At 56.4% G+C, this 26040-nt stretch overlaps 1 protein-coding gene across 9 annotated transcripts in view; it reads left to right on the top strand.

Annotated features, from left to right (window-relative positions):
- Positions 1-26040, top strand: part of CAMKK1 (calcium/calmodulin dependent protein kinase kinase 1) — an 85944-nt gene that overhangs the window by 16510 nt on the left and 43394 nt on the right. For 5 of the 9 annotated variants that reach the window (XM_068655811.1, XM_068655812.1, XM_068655813.1 and 2 more), the window contains 2 exons: positions 17630-18163; positions 25917-25964. In XM_068655811.1, coding sequence (XP_068511912.1) covers positions 17720-18163; positions 25917-25964 — 492 coding nt within the window. In that variant the 5' untranslated portion in view covers positions 17630-17719. Of the gene's footprint in view, positions 1-7152; positions 7511-14973; positions 15349-15499; positions 15796-16438; positions 16494-17629; positions 18164-25916; positions 25965-26040 lie in introns of those variants that run through there. The other 4 variants (XM_068655816.1, XM_068655815.1, XM_068655814.1 and 1 more) reach the window with 4 other exon arrangements.

The following is a 26040-nucleotide window of genomic DNA, read 5'->3' as shown; positions in this document are numbered from 1 at the left end:
TCTTCACTGCAAGGTGGCCGCAGCGGTGCTGCTTTTAGCACTGCCCTGCCTCGCGCTGCTCAGCAGTCTTATTGTGCTCTACGTTAAAGCTGGTGGCAAAAGTCCAAAAAAGTGGTTTCGGCCCCTCCAATTTTCAGAGGGTCTCTGGAACATGTGGTTTGGCACCCAGACATCCCCGCCAGCAGCTGCTGCAGCCACGAGCAGACAGATGTCTGAGAGGCTTGCTGCGTGCCCTGGAAGGGCCTCTGAAAATCTGCCCGTGCCTGCCCCATCTCTCCTGGTGGCTGCATCCCTCCACGAGAGCTGTCTGCCTTCTGGTGCCCCAGCCCGGTGGGAGCACTGCCTGCTCCTACCAATTATTTCATGCCTTCCCCGGCTGTGCTCTGCGCCCCACGGCCGCTCAGAGGTGTCAGCCTGTGGGAATTCGGCAGGCGAATGTCTTCATAGCCGGCCTCTGTGAACGTGGCGGAGATAAACCCTTTACTGAACTAAAAGTGGTAACAGCTAATCCCTTGGAAACAGTCACCTGGGCCCTGCGCGATGAAAAGAGGCTTTGCTGCTCTGATTAACAGCGCTGGCAAGAACATTAACTCACTTTTCCTTGGAAATGAAAAGCACCTCTCCGGGAGAGTTGAAGGGATTAGGTACCAGCAGGAATATTGAGGTAGGTTTTTTGCACCTTCCTTCTAAATGCGGAGCTTTAAAGGCTCGGTCGGCCCTGATGGGAAGGGTGGGTGCTGCTGGGTGTGCCCAGGAAGAGGGCACTCGCTGCGCTGCAGAGGCCAGCACGAGGCTGGGGGCAACAAGGAGTGTCCCCAGGAGGGCTGCACGTCCCCTACGCTGGGGCGTTCAGCTGGGGGCCAGGGCTCAGGGCTGTAAAGGAGCCCGGTCAGCCTGCGCGGTCACCCCCTGAAGGACTGGAGCTCCTCTAATCCTCCCGAAGAGCCAAACGGCACCGACCATCCCCAGCCTGTTCTTCAGCAGGTGCTGGAGGCCCTGGAGGGCACGGTGCTATTCCGACGGTCTTGGCAACTCTGCTGTGGTTTTTGGGTGAGATTTGCACTGATTCTTATTTATTTTCTAAATACAACTCTTGCTTTCAAAACCCTGCACTAGAAATCCCACCTACATTGAAAACAAAGCTCTTGTACTTCAGTGAAGGCCACTTCAGGCTGGGTTTTGAGGCCAGGCTTTTATCTTGGTGCTGCTTTCCATGAGACTGCGTGCCCCAGCACTGAGCCTCTGCCCTGGCGGGATGAAGCCTGCCCAGCGAGCTGTGTTTGGTACCAAGGCTGCTCAGCAGCAGCCCGGCTGGCTGAAGGGATTAAAACCGGGATATAAAACATTTCTCTTTAAAATAAAGAGAAATGGAGAAACGAGTAAACACTTGTATTAAGTATTTGTTGTTCAGAGCAGGTCTGACTACTTAAAATACTTCAACGATCCCGTTGCCTTTCAACCCAGGTTTCTCCTCCTGAATTTCTATTTTAAGTAAATAGCACAGGGTTAGCAGGGAAACGCTACCGGCGCCGCTGTTCAAAGGGTGCCTCGCTGGCCAGGTATTTATGGGAGACGTTCAGAAACGAGCAAACACTTGAAAGCCTATGTATTATTTATTATTGTAGCTGATTAAGAACCACTTGAAACCTTGGGGTTGGTGTCACAGCTCTGAGGCTCTCAGCAGTGCTCCAGCCAGGCGTGTGGCCAGGACGTGTCTCGGTTAAACCTTGCTGCAGGTGAAGGTGCTGCCGGTGGGATCTGGGAGCTGGGGGCTCTGAGAGGTGGGATGTGACAGCGCGGCCCCGGCTGCAGGGGAGTGAGATCTGCACGGGGGCAGGACAGCGAGATGCTTGGTGATGCTCAGCCCGCCAAGCTCCGGCCGTGGGACTGCTGGCCTTGCTGTGGGGAGAGATCAGCGCGTCTGTGTGGTGAGGTGGTGCCAGTCAGGAGTACAACGTGACTGCCAGGCGGCAGGCTGCTGGCAGTGCTCCAGCTCCCTGTCTCTCCAGCGCCGATTCCTCCTCCAGAGCGGAGTGGAAAAGCGCAGAGCAGGAAAAAAGGAGGTGAGTGACCTGCCTCCTCCTCAGAGATGGCTCTGAATCCATGGGCTCGCAGGGCGTGCCACGCAGCCAGCTCCACGTCCTCCTGGAGCCATCGTTAGATATTGCAGGAGGTGCTTCAGCACCATCTCCCTCCTGCCCAGTTCCCAGCGTGTGCCGGGGAAACCTCCTCAGCTCTGAGCAGTTTCATGAGGCACCTGAGCTGGTGCTGTGCTCGGTGGCGTTGGGAAGAGTCCCCTTCCCCTCCCGTTGCTCTAACAGCCTGAGGTGGGCCCCTTCCTGCAGCATCCAGCCGAGGGGGTCGTTCAATCACCCTGCAAACAACTTTGCAGACTGCTGCCATCAGAACGTTTCCATAACCCAACCACTCCTCTGGGGGGGAGAGGAATGAGGGGGCCTGCGGCGAGTCATGAGAGAGGGAGACGTAGGAAAATGCTTTTTACGGACTGAATAATTTTTGGTGCAGAGGCGGCAGTGCTGTATTTAATTCTAATTTGGGGGTTTGGGGGAACGTGTGATTGACACCCAGCGAGGAGAGCAGCCTGCTGTCTCTGTCAGGTTGCCATTCCCACCCGGCGTTTACCTGTCAGTAAGGTTCCTGGGGAGCCCTTTCCCCGTGGGGGCCATCTGCCTGTCCACCACAAGGCTTCCCTGCAGCCTCCCAGAGCCAGCAGCACTGGAGGGGCTCCATCAGCCCTGCAACTGCTGGGAGCTGCGTCGGGGTGCCTTCGGCTTGGTTCTCTTCAGCTGGTTTGCTGTGGCTGCGCTTGGGTTTGATTTTCTCCTTCAATGTCCTGTGCATGGTGGGCAGGAGCCTTCTGCCTTTGAGTCCCCCGGTGGCTCGCTCCTCCCAGGTGCACCTCAACCACCCAGCCTCAGGCCAGGAGGGGCTGCTGGCTCTCATCATTAAAAGGGACAAGAAGAAGCTCTGGCTCTGTCCCTTCTGTTACAGCTTTGCAGGAGCAGCCATCACCATGGCACTGGGGTGCATCCTGTGCCAGAGCCACTCTATTGATGCACACGTACACGTGTGTGTGCTTTTTTGGGCTGGTGGAAGCTGCGAAGACACTTGGCTGGAGAGTTGTGCTTTTGCACAGTTGTGTTCCCCAAATAGCTGTGCAAATTGCTCTCTTCTGCTCGTGCTGGTTATGGCTCTGCTCCGCGTGCTGCTGAAGAGAGGCAGCTTTCCACACAGCTCTGAACCAGACCCTGTGCAAGCAGGATTTTGTGTTCCATTTGTGGTTCCTATCACAGGGATGGCAGGGCAAGTCCCACTGCACCGGTGCTGTACCAAGACAGAGTCGGTGACAGCCTGACTTGAAGCCCTCACGTGTAAAGGTCGAGGTATAGCGAGGGGAGAGCAGGAATTAGCAGCTCTGTGGTGGAGAAGCAGGAAAGAGGAGCAAGGACAGAGTGTAAATGGTTCACCGGTCACTTGTGTCCCATGGGCAGGCCACAAGTGCTGTGCCTGGCTTTGACTTGCTGAAAAATGCAACAGCAGCACGGGGAAGCCAGGCACTGCAAGCGAAGGTGCAGATGTTTGTAGTAACGGGGCCTGAAGGCAGTGTGGCACAAGAACCAGGCTGGTTCTGGGTGGTTTCCTACAGATTATGTCCTCTCCCTGGTCCCCTCGGAGCTCAGCACCAGGCAGGAGCAGCAGCTGTGCGTGAGGGTGGCCCTGGCAGCGGCCCGGCCGGGTGCAGGCAGCCGAGGGAGCACTGCAGGGGTGAGGCTGCCCTTGGACCTCCGCAGTGCGCTCCCAGGGAAAGGGATTGAGGTGTCCTGATAAAAGTAAGCTCCTTTCTCCCTACCTCCCTCTGCCCAGGTGCAGCCGCTGGCCTGTTGAGCGGATCTGGCTGCCTTTGGGCTGCTTGCCTGCACAGCCAGAGCTAGGTGCTGGCAGCACAGAGGCGGTGAGGCAGCCTGCAGCCCTCTGGCAGCCACTGAGCGCTGCTGGCGAGGTCTCGCTGCCTCCTCCGTGCTCGGGAGAGTGGCTCGGAGGGGGACAGGCAGGCAGAGAGGTTGTCCCAGCCAGGAGCAGGCAGACCTCACGGTGGATGCCGCTGGATTTAGCACCAGCTTGTTGCGAGGTTTCCTCTGTGCCAAAGGGAATGATGAAGGAGAAGCAGCCTCGGCTCTGCGGAGGACAGCCGGTGGGGCTGAGGGCCACTAACATCATTAGCCTGGCACAGGCAAACCGTGAGCTCTCTCCCTTGTGAGAAATCTCTCTTCTTTTCTATTCCTTTATGTCTAAAGGCAGAGCTGGCCGGTTCTGTGAAAACCCTGCTGCGTTCATCCGGGTGTCTGCTGAAAGCTTCACAGAACCTGAATTTTGTGTGTCCCTCAATGGCAGCAGAGCTGCAGCCGCGTGGTGCCAAGCCCTTGGTCATGGCCTTTAGTTTGACAGACCAATTTCAATTATTTCTGTGAAGTTATTCCACTTTTTGAAGGTTTTTGTGCTGCGCTAATTGAACATGGAGCAATGAGCAGCCCTGTAGAAAGGCTGGACTGTGAAACGGATCCGACAGCCCAGTAATTTCTGCCAGCATGGGTCACCCGGGCTGTTGGGGCACATTTTGCACACTTTGCTTACTCCCTGGTGGTGGCCCAGCCGTGCCAGGGCCTTTGGGGAGAGAGCTAGGCCCACTTCTGATCTTAAGCTCACATCTCCACAGCACCTGTGCCCCAGTGCTCTGTTTCCCTGCCTGTGATGAATCCCACAGGGTGTTGGTGAGGATGTGACATTAATTTTGGGAGGTGCTGAGTTTCCTCAGGACTGGCGGGATGTTCAGGCACTATTTTAACTCGATGCTTTTGCAGCTTTGTATAAGAGCTGTGCAAGAACAACAGGGTTGTTGGAAGAGTCTGGCTGCAGCCTCAGCACCTTCCCGCACCGAGCCCCACTGCCTCCAGGGGCTGGGGCTGGGGCTGCAGGGTGCTGAGCTGAACGAGGGGCTGATACCAGCAGCCTGTGCACGTTTAACCCAGGCGTTAGCTGAGGTTGGAGGTGTCTCAGGAGTGGACTTTCAGAGCTCTTTAAAATGCGAGCTCACGACCTGGCTTTCCTTGACTCCCCGGCGCAGGGTTTCCTGGCAGTGCGCTGCCTGCTGCAGCGTGACGAGATCAGCAGCAATTACCTGCTCGGAAATGGGAGCCCCTGCAGGACCTCAGAGTGCTGCGGCATTACCATACGAGGTGGACAAGTGATTTAGGTAATGAAACGATTTTATTTGGTCATGAATTGAGTGAGACTTGGAGAGCTGATGTGCTTATTCATCAGCTGACTCACGCCTTACTCACTTGAGAATGAAGTGCTTCTCCTTGTGGGTGCTTCCAGAATGGCAGGGGTAGCGATGAGCTTAAAATTTCCACCCCTCCCTTTGATATTTTTATAAAGTTATCTAAAAAAAGAGTGATTGTGGGAGAAAAGATAATACAATTACATCAAGGCCATGGGAAAGAACGTGATGGGACGGTTTGTGAGACAGAAGCTGAAAGAGCTCTCTGCCAAGCAAGGTGCATCCCAGGAACTGAGCCCGAGTTTTGTAGCAGTGCTCGAATTCGGGTCTTGGTTTCCCAGCCAGGCAGCGTGAGCTCATGCCTCCAGTCAGACTTCTCAGGCTTTGTTCTCAGGGCACTTGAGCGAGTCCCCATTGTAAGTACAAGTCTGAGCCTATTCCCCTGTGCCACCAGCAGCACCTGAAAGCTTGTTTGGATGGGAGCTGGCCCCTGAACCGCTCTGCAGATTGCTGTGCAAATAAACTCTGCTGTTCTCAACTTGTATTTGTAACTGCCTTTTTCCATTACAAGGCTATTGAAGAGGTTGACTTGAAACCTGCTTGTTCAGAAACGTGCACGTGTTCCAACAAGTGGATAGGATACCTGAGAACCCGGGGGAACAATGACAAATGGCTTTAGATAAACCTGGCAGTGGATTATACATCAGCAAGCAAAGTGATATGGGGGCGTAACAAATGACGCTGGCATTAGACCTACTCCAACGGCGTGTCCAGTTAGAGGAAGGGTACAGAGGCAAATAAAGGAACCAGAAGTCAGAAATGAGAATTTGGGGCTTCTCTCAGCGACCTGTGCAGAGCCATCTCACCGAGACCATTTCACCCCGACCTCTCCTGCTGTCCCACCCCAGGGGACCGGGCAGCGTCTGGAGGTGGGTCAGGGCAGGTGCAGATAGCATGGAAATGGGAACTGCCCGGGGAAATGTGCTGGGCCTCGGTTCCAAAAGCAGGAAGCAGAGGAATGGGGGTTTATTGTTAGACAGAACTGGTGAAAGGAAAGCCACAAATAGTTTTTGAGTGTCCTGTGGCAGGTACTGGGAGTAATTCACAGGCTTGTGGGTTTTAAGGTCTCTGTGACTAAGTTAGATCTCCTGGGCCACAAGCGTGGCTGACCTGCCCAGCAGCCCGTCTTGGAGAGTTCAGGTACAGAGGAAGTTATCGCTTCCTCAATAAGCTTCCCAGTTTGTTTGGCTTTTATTAATTTCAAAAGAAGTGTCTTTGTGTTCTGTTTTACAGCCTACCTAATTTGCAAAACTGCTGCTGAACCTCAAAGCGGTAGGTGATTATATCCACGATATGTAATAATAATAATACCAGAGGCAAATGTTAGTGATTTGCTGGTGTTACTGGTCAGAAACCTTCCAGGTGAGGTTGTTTCCCTTGCAGGGACCGCAGGTTTGGGGCTGAGCGGGGTGGTGGGAGAGGAACCGAGCAGGAGCTGTGTCCCAGCACTGCTGGAGCATCTGCACATCCCCAGGGCGCGGGGCTCACGGTGGCTCCGGCCACAGGGCACATCTTGCTTGAGCAGCTTGTGCGGGTGGAGGGAAGAAAGCTGGGCAGAGGTGGGACCCCTTAGGGGATGGATGTAGTGAGAATTATTTCCAGTGCTCCTTTGGCCTCAGGAGCAGCTGGGGGTGCAAGTGGGGAGGCCAGCACTATTGTGGGACGGGAGCCCTGGGACAGCTCCTGTCCCACACGTGTGGCATGTGGTCACCCAGCTGCTCACGTGAATTTAGTTCCTCATTTTTGAGGCTGCATTTTTCAGTGCTGTTCACACTTCAGCACGGGAACGCTGTCCCTCCTGACGGCCTGGGCCTGTAGTTGAAGTTCAAGTGTGTGCTTAAGTGTTCTGCTGGAGCGGAGCCGACATCTGCAGCGCAGAGACGAGCAGCGTGCACCGAAACTCGGTGCCTGCACCCAGACTAATTGCTCCGAGACGCGTCCTGGAAGGTGCTGAGCACCCTGGCGAGGAGCCAGCGAGGCTTTTAAACGCATGCTTTCCCTTTTCTCCGCGCTGTTACCAGTTTTGTTCTTTGATTTCTCTCCCCCTGGCAACCAGGAGGATATCTGAGTAGCTAGCGCTGTGTAACTCATCTCCCAGCGACACGCCGACCTGCGCCGCGGGGATGTCTCCTGGGACGGCTGCTGGAGCAGGTATTGTTGCTGGTGTCCGAGTCCATTGGCTTTAGGTTTTCTTTTCCTTTTCTCTGCTCTCCTGCCGGGCATGGTGCAGGCCACACTGCACAAGCAGTGCTCAGAGTGCGTTTGCAACCCACATGCCAGGTTTCCACGTCTCTGCTTGCTGTTAAACTGCACAGACCGTGGTCGTTTCCCTCCCTCCCTCCCTCTTAACCTGGATTTGTGTTCCCCTGCCTCGGTAATTTTTGGAGGCAAACTGCGAAATTCGGGTTGTGGTTCAAAGTGGCACTGTCTGCAGTGCTCTGGACAAGGGGCCTGGGGTCTGTTTGCTCGTGGGGTTTTTAGGGTGGTGTTCTTTAGCTTTGCCTGCTGCGTGCATCAGAAGTGTTACAGCCCCAGCTGGAGACCAGGAAGGAGGTTTTAACTCTGCAAAGGGGCAGCTCCCTGCGTTCTGCCATCGCTGTCAGCTCTGTCCCTGCTTTTTGGGCTCTGGCAGCTCCTTGGTAGCTCAGCGTGCTTCTCAGAGCCGGGAGCGGGGCTCTTCTCCACCCTCCAGCTGCCAGCAGGAGGTGAAAGGGTTCCCCCACCTCTTGGTTCGGGGCAGGGTGGAGCAGGGGGTGCTGGCTGACTTCTGTACCCTGTTCCCCCAAGGACGGGCTGTGCTGGCGGGGAAGGGCTGCAGGCTGCTGGCTGTCTGCAGCCTTCCCCCGGGAGCAGAGGGGCGGCAGGCTGTCTGCAGGGCAGCCTCCTCAGAGCCCCGAGTGTCTCGGGCTGCCCTGAGCTCAGCCGCAGGCTTTGATGTGATTTACAGGCGGGATCAGCTCAGACATCCAGGCTGCTGAGCTCTCAGGAGAACAAGGTAGAGCTGTGGCAGCCCAGGGGGTGCAGCAGGCTGGCATCCTGTGCTGCCATCCAAAGCACACCTCCCTCAGCAAAGGAAGGTCTTTGTACCAGCGGGTTTGTTCCTCCTCTGGCACCTGCTGGCCCCAAATGTGCCTTTTTTTCTTCTCTGTTGCAGCTCTGTGGAGCTGACACAGCTGAGAGATGGCTCACATCTCTGCAGATGCCTCAGAAAGTGTCTGGCGGGTCGGGTACAGCTTGTGGTGCTTGTCCTGAGCCACAGAAAATGGGGACACTGCCGTGGGGTCCCAGGGCTGCCGGCACCCCAGCCGTGGCTGCCTGTTGCTCTTGGGCTTGCTGTACAGAGCCAGAAACACAGGAGTGCAAAGCGGGAGCCCCAGGGTGGTGTTTTCACGTGTTTTTCCAGGTAAAGCTGCACCTGGAGAATGTCTCGGGTAGGCTGCGAGGCCTTTTTCTGCTCTGACAAGCGCCCGAACTTCTGCAATAGCATTACAGGGGCTGAGGAGAACAGCTTTGTGCCGCAGCTTTTGCCTAGTGCCTCGCTGGATAATCTCCAGTCATTGACCTTGGGGCTTTGAAAGTGCATTTTGGCTTAGAGAGCTAAAGCTTAAGGCTTCAAAGGAGTTGGGAAACCTGCTACCCTTCAGATCTCCAAGCCAGGGGGACAGCCAGTGGCTGTCCGCTCTCTCTCATCCCTGGAGCCTGTTTGCAGGGAGCCTCCCCGCTTCTGCCCTTGGCCTCATGCAGGTTCACTGAGGCCGTGCTGGGGTTTCTCAAGATGTGAGGATTATCAAAAGGTAGGAGTTACTCATGTGGAAATCCAGCAAATAATTTGAGCTCTGGGTTTGAATTTGAAGTCCATTTGTCTTATAGCTGCCGCTGCTTTTGTCTCGCTCCGTGTAGCTCTCCCCCGACTCACCTCTCGTCTGGGGGCACACTGCAGACCTTCAGCACGTGGGCGCTTAGAGATGGGTGCTGGGATTATTTCCCTGATTAAAACTCTTTGCAGAGATCACCTTGAATGGAAAGCTGCACTCATATTTGAACCGCTGGGAAGCAGGAAGCCTGCTGTGCTCTGTGCTGGATGTTTTTATCGGAGACTGGCAATCCTGCAACCGCTGGAAATTAATGTTTTTAAAATGCTGGAGAGACTTCTCACTGCGGCCTTTCACGGAACTGAGCGACTTAGATATAGCCCCTGCAATACCTCCGCATCTCTCACAGGCAGCTGAAAGCTTTTTCCTTATCTGGGAGGGAGATAAACCTCTAAGCCCAACATGTCTAAATGTGAGCTTGTTCTGTCTGGCGGCTTGTTCCGTTTAGTGTGGATGCTCCTCAGACAGCACTGACTTCAGCAGCTGTCTGTGCTGGGAGATCTGAGGCTGCCGAAGGTTTGTGCTGCCGAGCTGTGTTTGTGTACATCTTCCCCAGTCCCACTTTGCTGTTCCTAAACTACCCCAGCCTTGTTCCGCAGCGATTTGCTTTCATCCCATTAAACCCTCCCATATTGTGCAGCACCGGGGATCTGAGCTCTGCCAGCACCTCAGGAGCAGAGGAAACCAGCAGCTGGGACGGGACGGGGCTGCTGGGGAGGAGGCAAGGCAGGAGCCTGAGAAAAAATGCTGGTGAGGCAAATAAATTGGAGAGGGGAGGAAAGCAGCAGCCTGGAAGCGTGCAGGCTCGGTGCCAGCGTGCAGAGACACTGCTGTTGGAAAAAAAGTGTGTCTGCACGACCATGGGTTGCTGCTTCCCTCCTCCCTGTTTCTTTACTTCAGCAGCGTGCAGGTGAGCTGGGAGCAGTGTTGGGAACCCCTCTGCCTGTAACCCGAGCAGGCGCGATGCGGAGAGCTGACAGCAATGCCACGCAACCTGTTTCCTGACCAAGACTTCTGTAAACTCGTACCTGCAGGAGGAGGGCGGCGTGTTTGCCTCCCTGCTGCTTCCCTCTGCAGCTTTTCAGTCCATTCGGGCAGAGGAGGAACGCTCAGACCTGAGGTGCCAGCAGGTGTGGGGACTGCTGGCAGCAGGCAGGAGAAGCCCCAGCCCCACCGGCACTCTGAAGGACCTGTGCTCCTCTTCCTTGGTCTCCATTGAGGTGAGAGAAAAGCCCGGAGGCAAACGAGCTACCTTGGTTACTTTGCTTGCACAACCACCTGTTTACACATCCCTTCTCCAAAAGGAAATTTAGCCAGATTTGACAGCTCACTGGGAAAAGCAACCTCAGGCCTGGCAGGAGGACCCGTGCCTTTCCCCTTGGCAGGGGAAATCTTTATTTCGGGGGAACCTGCTGCCCTGGTGCACAGCCCAGGGGACAGGGATCGCTTCTGCTTTGGGGCTGGAGTCTGGGAGCTCCGTGTGCCTTGGGAAGGCTTTGTGTGTACGAGCCTGACGGGAGGAGACAGGAAAGAGGCCAGAGCCAGATTCACCTCTGCAGCGCCCAAGGAATAGACAGGAGGCAACGGGCACAAGCTGCGATACAGAAAACTCCATTTAAAAAGAAAAACAAATGCTGTTCACTGTGCAACAGTAAAATCCTTGAACAAATTTGCCTTGGAAGGGGAGCAGGAAGGCTCTTCCTGACGGTCAGCAGAAGGTGGGCACAGCCAGGCGCAGTGTGTGGTGCCTGTGGCTCCTGCTCTGTGCTTTCACCTGTGCAAACCAACACCTCCTGCACAGCGCCGTGGGCTCCTGCTCGTGCTGGCCAGCACACAGCCCCAGCAGGGAACGGTCCCAGACCTCAGCCTATGCTGGCTTGCCATTCTTCAGGGTCCCTTTTTAGAGCAAGGGAGCTGGTTGCCTGGCTGGAGGCCCCCCAGTTCCCGAAGCCCTTCCTGACAGCTCAGCTCCTCAGGAGTGAAATCCAGACCTCATGCTAGAAGCAGGGGGCGGATGCCCGCTGTTGTCTGCCCCTGCGGAGCTGTTGGTGTGCTGCCTCGCTCAGCACCGTGCCTTGTGCCTTCCGTTCTGTCTCTCCCTTATTCTCCTCCTCCCTTTCTCTCCGTGCTGCAGGAGGTGACGGGGTTAGATGTGCCCGTGGAGGCGAGGACCGGCACGCCTTTCGGCTCCCCTTGAGTTCTTGGTTTCAGTTTGCTCATCGCTGCGCCTTCTCTGTGCCAGTTCCCAGGTATCATTACGGATGCGGCAGCAGGTGGCTCATCTGAGACAAATCCCTTTCCATCAGGCAGCTTTTTGCTCTGCCATTTACCTTCACATGGCACAGACATTTGAAAAGCAATGAAGACCCTAAATATTAGACTCCTGACTCTGAGGTGGTTATTTTGCTTGTGAATCGATTGGGTCTGGCTGCTGCCCTGCTCATTAATACCCTTAAAACAATCCAGCCCTCACAAACTTCGTGTACTCTGACGTTCTCGGATGTTTTTTGAAGCACCCCCTTGCCGGCTGTTTCAGTGCCACCCCCAGCAAGCTGTGCTCCCTGCCACGGCTGCCCCCTCTCCAGGGACTCGCGCTGCCTCTCAGCTCAGCAGGTGCCAGTAACCGGGCCACTTCTCCTCCTCCCTGCTCAGCTTTGCCTCTGGAACCTCTCCCTTGGTGTACAGATCGTGCCCCGACCCTGCAGGCAGCCCCCGTGCTGCGAGGACACGGTGCTCAGGCTGTAGCAGGATGAGCTTTTAGTGGTGCTGGCCAGAAGGCTTTTTTCCTAGGGGTTATGGGGCTCAGCTTTGCCTGTGCAAGCTATAAGTCGTGTTTGGGGTATTTCCTGCACTCCTGATGGCTTTTGGAAGAGGAGGTTTGGGGTGCAGGTTCTGAGGTCCAGGTCAGTCGGGATAGTGCCAGACAGGAGCAAGAACGAGCAGCTTTGAAGCCAGGCTCTCCTTTCTTACTCTTCGGATACCAAACCGTGAGTGATGTACGTGTTCTTCAGCTGTGTGCCTGTCACCAAGCCCAACTCCTCCCTATTACTGCCCATAGGGTCTCGTGGAGGTAGGGCAAAAGATCCCACGTGGCATGGTCAGGCAGCACGACCAGGCTCAGTGCTCTCATCTCACACCAACCTCCTCCATCCTCCCGTCTGCAGTGTCTGGGGCTAATGTCAGTCCCATACAGCGGCCGGGCCTCACCCTGCAAGGCTTTTGTCTCTTGTCCCAAGGGCAAGCGGGATTTGTTTTAATCTGAGGTCAGCAGCAGAGGTGCTGCTGGGCTGTGCTGGGGCTGTGCCGGCTCCCAGGTATGGTAGGGGTGAGGGGAATCATTTCTTGCACACATTTTGCTCGCAGTGATGCTGTGTGGGCTCCGTGCCTCCCACTGGCCATTCCCCTTGTGCCTTTTGGGCTGTAACTTGCAAACTAACACACCCCAAAGGCACCCCGTGGAGTGAAGGGCTGGTGTTTTACCCCCTTACCCGGGGCGCTCAGTGGCTGTGTCCATGTGCTGAGCATCACTGCCAGGTGGAGCCGCCAGTCCTCAGGGCGGCCTTGCCACGGGAATTTCCTGAAGCAGAAACTTTTTCCTTCGGAGTAATTTTTGGTTGATTATTGCTTACATGTGCAATTAGTCTAATTGCATCTGATTATGCAAATGTATTGAATCGTATAATTAGAACGTGGGGCGAGGAGGTAGAATGTGGTCGGGGAAGCTTTTGTGAAGCTCCCTGAGCTCAGCGCGCCGTGCGCAGGGTGCTTGTTAGCGCTCCTGCCGTGGGCTGGAGGGTTTGGTTCAGCATCCAGGCAGCTCCAAAACACAGCTCAGTGTGCCAGCAGTTACTCCAGAGTTGGAATAACACCCTCCATGGTGTAAAGACTTAATCTTTTTTTTTTATATGATGATATCAGGAGCCCGCTGCTGAGCTCAACCCCGCCGTCTCACCTCTGCATGCATGCCTTGCCCCAGGACCGGGAAAGCACAGAGCTGGCTTCGTCACCCAGGGGACAGTAAGGAAGAGGAGGACAAGGATGGAATAATGTGTCCTCAGGGTGCTTGTCCTTTGTGGCTCGGGGACTGGACTAGCCCTAAAATGCCTTTTCAACCTCCCTGCCTTGCTAAGGCACGTAGACACTAAGCAAAAGGAGGCAGAAATGGCACATTTCCCAGGTAAAGAAAAGCGGCCGGGAGATGTTTGTTGTCATTCAGGAAATGGGGCAGGGGCAGGAGCCTGAGCCCTGCTTTTCAAGTGTCTCACACGAGCTGGAATCGCAGAAATGCCGTTTCTTGTCATTCAGTGGTTGCTTTTAAAGCTGTGCTAGGAGCTTCACAGGAGCAATCAAAGGGCCTCTCTTTTATGATCTAATTTTCAGCTGTGGCACAACAGCCAGGCTCACTGCCAAGGACTGGGGAGAGGAAAAAAGCCGTGAATGATCAGAGCAGGATGGAGTGATTCTCAGCAAGACATGGCTGGGCTCTGCAACGAGGGCCTTGAAAAGCACATGGATGGCGTGTGCGTAAAGCACAAACACTGCGCTCCCATTTAGTGTTTGGTTTGTGGGAATTTCTCCTGGTTTTAGTCAGGGGCCTGTACCTGAAGCAGGTTACCCTTTTGCCAGGTACGTGGGCTGCTCTGCTGTCCGGCTGCCCTGATATCTCTGCAGGGTCGTGCTCTCTTTTTGGCTTTGCAGGTACAAGAAACAACCCCCCTGGTTCTTGGTGTCTCACATGGGGCTCGTGGCAGCTCTGCTGTTGTCCTGGTGCATGAGAGACAAATCCCCCATCAGCTCCTACATCCTGCAGATGTCTGGGCAGGTTGGTTGGGATTTGGGTGCATGTACGAGGTTGTTGGCATTGGGGTGATGCACGTGCATCTCCCTTGTGTCAGGAGTGCCCAAAGTCCTGCAGACCCGGCTGCAGAAAGGGGAGCTCAGGAGACACTCTGGGATGGAAATAGCCGTAGGCTGCGGTGTTTGGTGTGGAGAGACAGCCCGGGCTCTGAAAGGGACTCGCTGACCTAATATTTCAAAAATGTCATCTGAGGAGCACTTCAGGGCTTGGCTGCCCAGCCTCAGACTCGCCGCTTCTCTCCTTAAAGGGAGTTTCTGGTGCTGGCTGACAGCAGCAGAGCAGATAATTAATCCGTGCTGTGCTGAACATCGGGAGGAAACCTAACCAAGCAGCAGGTGAGGCAGGGGAGGGCTGGGCATGCCTAGGGCTGGGGGACAGCCCTGAAGGGTGCTGGTGCTGGAGGTGGCATCCCGTCTGCAGGTCATCCCAGTACGTGGCTGGCTGAAAAACTTGCCCTGCCCCCTGACCTTGCTGCTGCATACCAAAGGAGCAGACACAGCCCTCCGTGCTCTTTGGGACCTCTCTTTTGCCTCTGGGTCTTGCATAGTCAAGAGGCACCAAATGGGGTCGGCCTCCAAGCAGTGCTGCGGGGTGACGTGCCCCACGCTGTGCCTCCGGTCCCCAGGCTGTTGGGGAGGGCACTGCGGGCACCTGAGGGGGTCTCTGGCTCTGAGCAGGGGCAGGATTGCTGCCTGGCTGCTTCCCCTGCAAACTGCAGGTCTGGATCCCGGTGCTCTCTTCTACTGCACGGGGCGAGTGTGTGCTCAGGGACAGAAAGGGGAAGCGGGACAGGGCGGGCTGAGCGCGGCGTTGTTCCTCTGAGCCTGGGAACTGTGGCACGTGAAGCTCTCAAGTCATTTTCCTGGGCAGCCTGTAGCAAAATCAGGAAATGAAGCTGCAGATGCCGATCCCAGGGCCCTGTAACCTTCCCATCCCTCCTGTGAGAACGTTTCCCGTTAGCCAAATGGAAACACCAAGCAGCAAACCAGCTCTACCACCTCTCCTTTTTCAGACAGTGCTTGGAAATACGTTATGGAGCAGCAAAATTAATTACGTTTGCTCATCTCCTGCTCCCACGTACAATACAGAGACATTTCTCCAGAATCAGATTCCCTCTAAAAGCGTGGTTTCTGCCGTGCTCTGCTCGGTGCCTATGAGGGAAACGTGCAGCCGCTTGATAAATACACTGCGGAAAACACCGGCGAGGCGGCTGTCTGCCTGCAGGAGAGGAATAGCTGGAGGGAGACCCAGTAAATAAGGTATGTGTAAGTGAATTAATTCTGCTCATATAAGCTTGTTTGCAGCTTCAGTTCCTGTCTGGAGCACGGTGCCCAGCTCTGCGGCAGCAGGTCGCTGTTTGGGAGAAGTGATTGCCTTTTGTCCAGGGCATCCTGCTCGGCGAGGCTGCTCTGGGTGTGACTGATCTGCTCGCTCACAACCCGTTCTTTTCTGATAGCCTGCTGGAGGATTTAGCTGTGAAAAGGAATCCTTCAAACCAGTAGGATCCGAACCAAGCCCAACTGTACAGATGAACAATTGCTCTCTCGAAGTCTTGCTGGATTTCTTGCAGAATACTTCCAGCAGTGCTGTGTCGTGCTGCGATGCTGGATGGATCTGTTTGGTTTGAGCTGGTGGACTGGTTATGGGGTTGGTGTGAAGCTGGGAATTACCCGAGGATTCACTCTGAAGCTTTGGGAGGCCAGCAGGTGAGCTGTGCACTGCACCCTCGCTTGGTGCTTCCCTGGTCCCCAGTTACAGATGTTTGCCTGGGGAGTGACCAGAAGGGATGGGGGCGACACAGCCCAGCCCTGCAGGTGGAGCACAAGGAAGGCGGCTTGGGAGGCAGTGGGGCAGCTGCAGGCTGGCCATTTGCCCTGACCTGCTGGCCCTGCGTCAGGCCAGAAGTTCTCCAAGTGCAGAGCTGGCAGCAGAGCACGGCAGGTTTCACACGGGTGCGTTTTGAAGGACGGGATCGGTGCTGAGCCAGCTCGGGGCTGCAGCTGGCTCTGGAGCAGCCTGGTGATAAGGACAAGTTAGGGGGCATGGGGCTGGGAACGGGGGCTGTGGGGGAACCTGGAGTGGGGGTAGGCTGGAGAGGAGAGGGGAGGTCTTGCAAAGGGGCTGGCACGCTGGTGTTTCTGTGGGGTTGGGGGCTGCTGGAGCCCAGCGCCCCTTCCCCTGCTGCTGCTGCCACCCCCCGCTGCCCGCCTCCTGCTCTGAAAGGATTTGTGCTCGGGGATTGAAGGGTTTAAATATAGTTTTAATAGAAGCTTTTAAAGCTGATTTCACCGTTTCATTACTGCTCCGAGTGACTGACGTTCCTGTCAATTTGTTTCAAACATGCTGCAGAAAAGACAGGAGAAGGGGGGAAGATTATTCCGGGATGGAGACGGGGAGGAGGGAGGTGAGCAGCGGGCCTGTGGGGAAGAAAGAACGTGTCGGGGGTGGATTTTTCCTCCCTGTGGCACTCGGTGCATGGCGTGGTTGGCATGCAACCCAGGGTTATGCCTGTCATCCAAATTGTCCTCCAGTTTCTGTATTGCTATGGAAGATTTGCTGGAGTTTGGCTGCTGTGTGTCTGCAGGGCACTCAGAGGTCGTTCCCTGCAGCAGCACCCAGCGGGAGATGTTCACCCGAGCGTCGCTGGGCAGCTCCAGGCTGGGCTCGACCTCTGCTCCCTGCCCCTGCCTGGGGAGCCCACCGGTGTTCCCAGCCTGGTGGCTGCCTGCAGCCTCCTGAACTCGCCTGGCCTCCCCTTCCCTGAGTAAACTGAGCGTGGCCAGCGTGAAAGCAGGGCCCTGTGAGTGTTCCCTGCCCTGTGTGGGTATTTATGGACACAAACCAGAGGTTGCAGGCCTCTTCCAAAGGCCAGGACAGAGCCCACGTGCTGACGAGCACAAAGCTCTGGTGAGCTGCAGCTCCGTGCAGCTTTTATGTACGGTGAGCACTGAAACTGCAGGGTGTTTGCACATAGGCTGCAGCCACGGGGGCCAGAGCAGACCCCAGACCCACAGACCCGCTTTTAAATCCCACCTTGGCTGGTAGGAAGCTGCACAGGGGAACTGGCTGCTGGGGAGCGAGTCGGTGGCCGTGGCTTGGCTTCCAGGCAGCTCTGTGACACCGTGGGGCCATGCAGGGCAACGGAGCCTGCTGGGGAGCCCTACATGGCTGTGGACTGGGTGTGCTGCGTGCTGCCTTTGGCCACGTACCAGCAGCTCTTGTCCCCTGTAAGTAAGAACTGAAGAGGCCATCAGGCTGACCCTTTCCCCTTGGCTGGGGAGAAGCCGCACTTCCCCTTACTGTAAACGCGGGCTGCCCCGCTGGAGCTGCAGAAGTTCTCTCTGTCTGTGTGTCACACAGATAAAATCTCAGCCTTATCGCTCGTGGAAATTCCTGCAGGCAGCGCAGTGCTCGGCCCTGCCTCTCCTGGGTGACACCGCTCACACCTCGCCTGCCCCGCTGGGGGAAGGAGCCGGGGGCTGCCTCGGCTGTGTCTGCTGAGCACCATTAGCACCGTTACCTCTCTGTGCTTCCTTCCAGGTGCCCTGTGGAGCTGCTCCTCGTGCCGCATGCTGCCGGTGAGCGCTGCCGTCACCGCTCTGCGCAGCGCTGCCTGAGCCAGGCCCGGCGATGGGGGACTCCCCGACCAGGGGCACGGGCACGCACTGCCCGGACACGCAGCTGGAGCTGGCAGAGCGCGTCGCAGCCATCGCTGTGGCCGTTAGCCCGGATAGAAGTAACCAAAACGGTGAGGACAACAGCGAAGAAAACGACACGGTCTTCGCTGAAAACATGAAAGACATCCAGAGAAACGGAGTCAGCGCTGACGTGGGCGCGAAGGAGTTCCTGCCCTCCCAACGGCCGGACGATGCTCACTGGAGGCACGGTTCCAAGAGACCTCTGGCCAGACCTGTCCTCTCCAGCAGGAAGCTGTCTCTCCAGGAAAGATCATCGGGAGGTTATATGGCATCAAGCAACTCCCCGGGTTTCGGTGCTTACGCCACGGGGCCGTCACCGCGGATAATGAGGAGACCAACGATCGAGTCCAACCGCGTCTCCATCTCGGATGCCGAGGTAGGCACGTTGCGTGTTCTGCCCCTAACTGCTGCTGGGGGAAGCTGTAACTGCTCACGGCAGCCTGTAGTCTTTTGAAGCAGGAAATCTGAGAGCAGCCTTTATTCTAAGGGGAAAAAATCCCTGAAAGCAGGGATTATGCTCGCTTGAAATCACTGGACACCTTTACATCCATCCCCACACCTCACACGTGGCTTCTTCAGCCCTCGTGGGGCTGGGACCCCCGGTGTGAGGGGGCCGGGCCCCCTGCTGTGTAGCAGTAGTGTGCAGGAGCCCCGGGAGGCTGCTCAGAGAAAGGGCTGTGGCCAAACGGATTTGCTTTGTGTCCCTGCAGCGCGCGCCCTTTGGGGGTTTATCAGTCAAGGCAGCTTTGCCGCTGGTATTTTATGGATTTAAGCTTCTGGAGATTATGTATCTCCTATTATGTTTTGCCATTATTGAGTGCCTGATTTAATTTTATAAAGAGCTTAAATGCACTGGTGTTTCCTGCTCCTGTCAGGATTTGCTCTTGTCTGGAAGCGTTCGCATGGCTTTGTAAGAGCAGAGGCAGCTGCGGGCCGTGGCCCCGTCCTTCTGAGGGGTTGCTGTGCTGGCTGCGGCCCCTCCTGGCCCTGTCCTGCAGATGGAACTGAAACTTCAGCACGGCTTCCTTGGGAACTCAGGGGTGATAGAACTGGAGAAAATGGGCATTACTTGAAGCAAAAATGTGAAGTCGTACCAGTTGGGAGGATTTTTTACATAGGGAATGGGCAGCCTGGTGGCCAGCGTTGCTCTAGGGTGCTGCCACACCACTGCAGTGCTCGTGGGTGCTGCGATGCCCCCCCTGTGATGCCTAAATCCCACTGTGGGTCCTGCCCTGTGTCCTCAGCAGCCAAAATCACTGGAATTGAAACCTGGAGCCTAACACAGGTGGCTTAGTGCTTCCTTCCTGCAGGCAGGTGTTTTCCCCGTGCATCTGAGAGGACAGTGCTGTGCACCAGCAAATCGGCCACTGTCCCCTGGGAACGTTTGCAAGTCACGGTAGCTGGGAGGTGGGTGATGGCTGGGGAGTGGATTTCTGCCTGAGATGAGCTGCAGAGATTGCAGCTCCTCTGACGACAGCCCTGAGCTTTAATAAAAGGGACGGGAGGGCGAGGAGCCAGCTCCTGGGAGCGGCCGTGAGCGCTGTGCTGGAGCTCCCCTGCTGCGGTGCTTGGCTGTGCTGGCAGCGGGGCTTGTCCGAGATCTGCTTCCAAGTATCTGCAGTCCAGGGCGAGTCTAGCACGCTCCAGGATGAAAGGAAATTGAAAATTCTCCATCTCCTTGCACAGCATTCACATCTCAGGGAGCAATCATTGCTGCCTTGGGACGGGGATGCTCGGTTAGAAATGCGGGTGCGGAGCCTGCATCCCCCAGCAGTCAGGCAGCTCTGCTTTTAAAGGTCACTTTGCTGTGACTATTTGGAGCCTCGCTCCAGTGCAGGGGAGATGCTCAGCAGTGCCGTGCTTGTCAGAAGCCATCACTCCTGCCAACGGGGAGCGCTGTAGCAGCGGGCGGAGGGGAGGCTGGGCAAGAGCGGTGCGAGGTGGCACTCGCTCCCCCAGCAGGGCCCTCAGGAGCAGCTTGTGGGGCTGGGATCTGTGCCCTGTGAGAAACAGCAAGAGGACTGGGAAGATGCACACTTAGTTAGAAGGTTCAGAAGTCTGAGGCTGACCACTCACTAGTGAAAAATAAGCATGAAATTTGTGCCTGCAAGAGCAGCACCCAGCCTGCGTGCAGCCCAGCTCCAGCAGCCGCTGTGCCACCCGCCAGGTGCTGCTGAGAGCTCGGTGCCTGTTCTGGGGCTGGGGGGGCCCTGGCAGTCCAAACACGAGCTGCACGGCTGGCCGAGATGCAGCAGGAATTCGGAAGAGAAACAAGGAGCAGATTTTAGGTTGCTCCATGCATTTATTTGGTGCCTTGGTTGCGAGCCGTGAGCGGAGCCTCGCTCATGAGCTGGGAGGAACAAGCAGAGCCAGGAGATGGAGCAGAGCTTGTGAGAGCCACTGGGGACAAAGCGCTGGGGCTTTCTGCCCTATGGGGAATAAAATAACCCTGCGGTGAGTAACAACAGCAGCTGCTGCTAAGCACACCGTGACTGTGCCATCCCTTGATGGTTTTGCTGCGCAGACCCCCAGTGAGGAGGGCGGCTGGCAGGTCGCTGACACCTCGCCTGTCCCCACATTGCCGCTGCCCTCCCTGCCGGTGACCCCTTTGCTCACCTGGCTCGAGGCAAGCACCCCGTTGGTACCCCAGTCCATCTCCCAGCTGCACAGGGCCCTTTGGGTGCCTACTTTGTCCTTGCACTCAGAGCAGCCTTCCCGGTGGCTCCCAGCTTCTGGAGCCAAAGTGGGCTCTGTCCCCGTCCCCTGCTGCCAGCCCCAACCTCAGGGGGCTGCTCGTGTCGGGGCTGGTGGGCTTGAAGCAGGCCCAGGGCTTGTTGCCTGGTACAGACAGCTCACGCTCCGCCGAGCAGAGCCACCAATTAGCTAATTGCCCCGGGACGAGGTGTTGGCAGCTGCTCATTTCTTGCAGCCGCTGCCGACGAGCCTGCAGCTGCCGTAGGAACTCGGCAAGGGACAGAACTCATCCTGCTGTCCCGGCAGCGGGGCTGTGCGTTAATTAACCCAATCTGCCCCAGCTCTCTGAAAATGGAGCTGCAATTTTCACAGCATGGGGTGTGAGGCAGCTTCCCTGCTTGGTTCCCTCCCCTCGTAGGCTCCGTGGCTCATCCCCTGAAGGTCCCCCCAGCCCCCTGCTCCTGCGGGGAGTGCCTGTGAGGCCGGCAGGATTTTTCCTTGCTTTTCTCCTCCGTGTTTCGCTCCACCGAGGGAGCAGCTCTGCCTTTAGCTGTGGCACAGTCAGTCGGCTGAAGCTATTAAAGGCACATCTCTCTGCACAGCTCAAGCACAGGGCCCAGAATTTAGGTCGCCGGCCCGTGCTGCCTCTGCCCAGGTGTGCTGCTGGCAGCGTGGCAGAAGAGCATCGCAGCCTTTCCACGGGGCTGCAAAACGCACCTTTGGCTTCACGGCTCGGATGAGCCCGGCCCTCCTGTGTCCCAGGAAAAGGAGAGAGCCTGCAAACGAGATCATACAGCCCTACGGGATCTTGAAGGTCCCCCTACGACCCCATCACCCCGTCTGACAGAGCATGGCCCACCTGGAGCGGATTCTGCCTGCTGGGAGCGTGTGTTGGAAGGTGCAGTGCTGCTATTTTATTTGGCCATCCCAAACCAACCTTCTGAGGCAGCTGAGAGAACTTCCATTTGGTGAGCAGCCAGCCAGAGCTAGAAATGTCTTTTTTCAGACTTTCTCCCCAGACCTGCCTACACTGTCAGTTGCTTTATCCTCCTCCAGTTTCTGCTGAGCTCTCTGTCCTCTCTCTCACACGTTTCCTTCTCTCCCCTGGATCCATCCTGGCAGCCTGGCATGGTTCTCCCAGCCCTGGCAGCCCGGCGGTGTCTGTGCCGGGGCTCAGCAGCTCCTCCTGCAGCTCCCCGCTGTGCCGGTAGCCCCGTGTCCTCAAGCAGGAGCGCAGAGCACAAAAAGGGAATTTTCCTACACTCCAAGTCCACAACTCGCCCCAGAGGCACAGAACATAAATCACTGCCCCATCCTTCCTTCCCTTGCCTTTCCACATTTTTTTTTCGTGGGCCTGCTGCCTGCTTGGCTGACTCACCCAGGCCTTCCCTCAAGTCCCGGGAGCAGCCAGGTTTTCTCCACCAGGTTGTGATTTCCTTGCTGGGCACCCAGATGACCCCTCGAGAGGCTGGGGCAGCCGTGGGGCCAGGGTTTCGGCACGGCTGGCCTCCCTGTGCAGCCCCAAGAGTCCCCGGCCTCGTTTCTCGCAGAGGTCTGGCTGCGGGGCTCAAGCTGCGGTTCTCTCAAAAAGATGAAGGCACTCGGGGAACCTTCCTTCAAAGGAGAATCCCCCCCGGACGCTGCTAATTGCTTTTCCTAGGACTAATTAACCTTTATTTAAAAGTTACATTTCCAATTTACCTAAAGCTCGGTCTTAAGGGTGTAGGGTGGAGAGGAGGAGAAAGCCCGAAGGCAGAGCTGCGGCGGGGCTGCCTCTGTCCCGCTGGGCTCACAGGGGCTGGGGAGGCTCAGCTGCCAGGAGGCTGAGCCCAGCCTGGTGCTGAGCTTTGGCATCGTGCTGCCTGCACAGCCCCTGCGTTTCTTTTGGGGCACGTTTCAAACCTGCCTGTCCCACCTCCATGGATGCCGGGCTCCCCGTGCATCCTGCTCTGTCCCTTAGCAGCTTTCTGATTTGTCTTGGTTGCTGCCCCCAGTGCCCCCGTCTGGCTTGTGTTTTCACCTGGTCTGGTTTTAGGACTGCTTTCACTTCCCCCTCCAGCCGGGATGATTTTAAAGCCGTATTGTCATCATTAGCGGCTCGTAGTTCCCAGTTTTCCTTCCCATGTTTCTCTCTAAAGCGTGTCTTGATGGAACACGGCGACTCGAATTCGGCTTCCTTTAAGGACAGACTTTTTCCCGGTACCTGTATGTGCAGCCAGCCTAACCATTTCTGAAGATGCCTTCCTTAGGGCATTAGCCCTGCCTCTTCCTTCCCACTCCCCCCCCCCACACTTGAGCAGCGAAGGCTCAGTTCTCTTTCTTGGGGTTTGTCACAGCGCTGGCAACAGCGGATTCATGGATTAGGCCCAAACTCTGGCCTTTACCTTGCTTTGTGACTTTGTCATTGATTTTTGTCTTCTCTGTAGCTTTGACCTCCCCTCCTTCTCCTGAGCAATACCTTGGACGCTAACGAAGGGGGCACCTTGCTTTTAAGGTGGAACAATTCCTGCACGCCGAGGTGGGCACCGCGCACTAATTCACCCACAGCCTTCATTAAAATTTAATTTTGTTCACTCTTTTTGTAGCTGTCAGCGGGTGCAGTTACAGGGCCGTGATGCAATCAGCAGGGCCGTACAATGTTCTCTCTAGGAGCACTTGGCCCAGAGGTAGGAGTTGGTGTCTGATGAAGGCATCATACAGCTGTCCTGCTCCCTGCAGGAGCCCAAACACCAGTAACAACGCTGCCAGTCCGCAGTGACACGTGGCAGGAGTCACCAGAGCTGTCAGCTATGGGCTTCCTGCAAGAAGGAAGGAAAAAAAAGGTAAAAAGCAGCTGTAATGTGGTTTGGGTTTTGCTGAGTGGAGCTCCAAGTGCCCAGAGCCTGGCAGCAGCTGTGAGTCCAGTGGGGATTGCTGCAGAGCTCGGGGCCGTGCTGCAGAGCCGTGCCCTGCCAGCAGCCTGCCCTTGGATGAGGCTGAGCACGGGGCAAGCAGGCTGGGAGCCGTCACCAGAAACTGCTCCTGCTTAGAAGGTGAAAATCATCCCAGCACCAAGCACAGCCCCAGGCCAAGAGGTGAATTTGCTGCCTGGGGCAGCTGTCCCCTGTGTGTCCCTACCCGGGGTGCTGCAGGCCCCTAAAATTCCTGCTCCTCACGTCTCGGTGGCGTTGTGCTTTGCGCCTTGTCTTCTGCTGGTCTCCCCTCTTGCTGCTTCAAGTTCTGATGGATTGGGTTTTGCCTTTGGAAAGATTTTATAAGCTTTGCTAGCGGTGGAGTTAATGCACTGCTGTGGCTCCATTACTCACTGCTGGCTCTTTCTCCCTGTCAGGGCGGTGGAAAAAAAACTTCCTTCGCTGGAAACAAGATGAAGATTTAAATCACTGCCTGTATTCCTGACAAGGCGCTGCTTGCAAGCTTAGAAAGTCATCATTTCCCCGGTTCTTCATTCTCCTTCACTGTGATGATGGCTTGCTCTGGAAGTGCTTTGTGCTTCGCGGGGGGGAAATGCCCCAATTGCTGCCTGCTGCACCCACAACAGAGCGGGGTGGTGGTGGTGGAGGGCACGGGGCTGGGCCATCTGCCCCGTCTGAGGTGTGCTGGGGGTGCCTGGCACCTCTGCTGCTGTCCCGATGCTGCTGCTGTAGGCTCCAGGGGTATCTTGAGGCTTACAAAAGGTCTGAGCAACCGGTCTGTGCACAAGGTGCCAGGCGTGGGGGCTAGGAGTGGGTTGCCAGCCTGCTTTAATGCTTGGCAGTCCCAGAGAGCTGTGGTTTCTAAACACACTGGGGCAGCGTGGCCCAAAGCAGCACACACCCCGCACACCGCTCGGAAACTCTCCCCTTCCTTCCCTCCGTGGCACTTAGGGCTGTCCCCTTGCTGAGTTCTGGGGTAACTCAGGACCAAGGCAAAAACCTCTGCAGCGTCCCCACGTCTTGGCGAAACGTTTGCAAAAGGGTGAGCCTGCAGCACCTGATTTCCCCTCTCCTGAGGGACGGGGCTTGGTGGTGCTCCGGGGGATGAAGGGCGACACCTCTGCACCCCCTGGGCCCCGCTCCTCAGTGCCCGGTGCCCCGGCTGTGGGCTCCGTGCTGCTGTGTGCCCTGTGTGGGGCAGGCTTGTGGAAATACAGGTGCTTGGGCTCCAGCAGAATGGGATCTCACCTGAATTTTAGGAGGAGCTCTGCCAGGGCGCGATGGATTTCACATGGTTTCTTTTCTTGTTTTTCTGCGAGGCCGACAAACCCACAGCAGTGTGGCGGTGCCGTAAATAATTCTGTTCCTCAACATCTCCTTCCGCTACGAGCTGCTGAAAGGGCAGCCTGACCTTCAGAGCCAGGGAAGGCAGGGGAAATTGAGCCTTTATTACCAACGTGTGTGTCAGGGCTTTGGTTGTATCCACAGAATACAGCCCCGTGGGCTCAGCTAAACGGTGCCAAGGCACACCCCGGCTGCCGACAAGCGGGTAGCAGGAGGAGATTCTTGAAGGAAATAGATGGAGCCGAGCAGACACAGAGCAAGCTCCTGGCCTGGGCTGACTCCTCAGCACCCGGTGGGCTGAGCTCTGTGGCGCAGGAGGTGGTTGGCACCTTGTCTTCAGCGTAGGGATTAGCCCATGGCTGATCTCCCTGCTGGTGGTGCTTATTAACTCATTCATGTCTCAGCTGCCGCAGCGTCGTGCAGCAGAGAGCTGCAAGGGCTCACCCAGCACCAGCACAAAGCCTGATTTCTGTCTTGTACTTAATGAGGACGGAGGGGTCAGCCCCAGGCGCAACAAAGCTGCAGAGCTCTCGCTACCTCGGTGGACAAAAAAGCATCTTCCTTTAGGTAGTGCAGTGCTAAAGGGAGCCGTGGATTTAGCACGTGCATCAATTTTTGGCAGTGCATTAATTACAGCCCTGCCAAGGCCATCAGCCTGCATCCACCACCCGTCAGCTCCTGGAGCTGTGGAGCTTGGTGCCTTGCAAACCGAGACCAGGCCTGCTTTGGGGTGCTTTTATTTCAGTACTGTCGGCTGAGGGCAATCTGTTGTTCTTGAGTTGCGTTGCAGAGGAGCGTGACTGCGTTTTTCCCTCAAAGAGCAGCCCCCGATTCACCTGGGCCCTCCGTGTGCAGCCAGGCTGTGCCGGGTCTCTGTCCCCGTGGTATAAAAGCTGCTGTCGGATGTGGTCGGGGACTGTAAAGGGCCAGGGTTTGTGGGGCTGAGCTTGGCGCAGCACTGGTGCCTTGGGGCTGAGGTGCTGCCGGAGGTGCTGCTCCCAGCAGCTGGAGCTCAGCCTTGGCAGCTCTGTCCTCAGCCGTGCTGGTAGCGGAATGGGGAACGGTTGGAGTGAGCCTCAGTCTTCCATTGTTCAGCACGCTGCCTCTGCTTGGTACCGAATCCAACTCTGTCATTTTCTTTTACCGATACCCTAATTTTCTTCTCCTTTTGATCCGCAGGACTGCATGCAGTTAAACCAGTACAAGCTGCAGAGTGAAATCGGCAAGGTACGTGCCTGGAGCCTGCTTCTCGCGGGGACCTGCATGCACACATAGGTACGGGTGGGAAGTCTGCGCCAGCCCC

This window comes from Anas acuta, chromosome 19 (genome assembly GCF_963932015.1).
Source record: "Anas acuta chromosome 19, bAnaAcu1.1, whole genome shotgun sequence".
Lineage (NCBI taxonomy): Eukaryota > Metazoa > Chordata > Aves > Anseriformes > Anatidae > Anas > Anas acuta.
The sequence above is the reverse complement of the archived record's forward strand: the minus strand, read 5'-3'. Positions and strand labels throughout refer to the sequence as shown.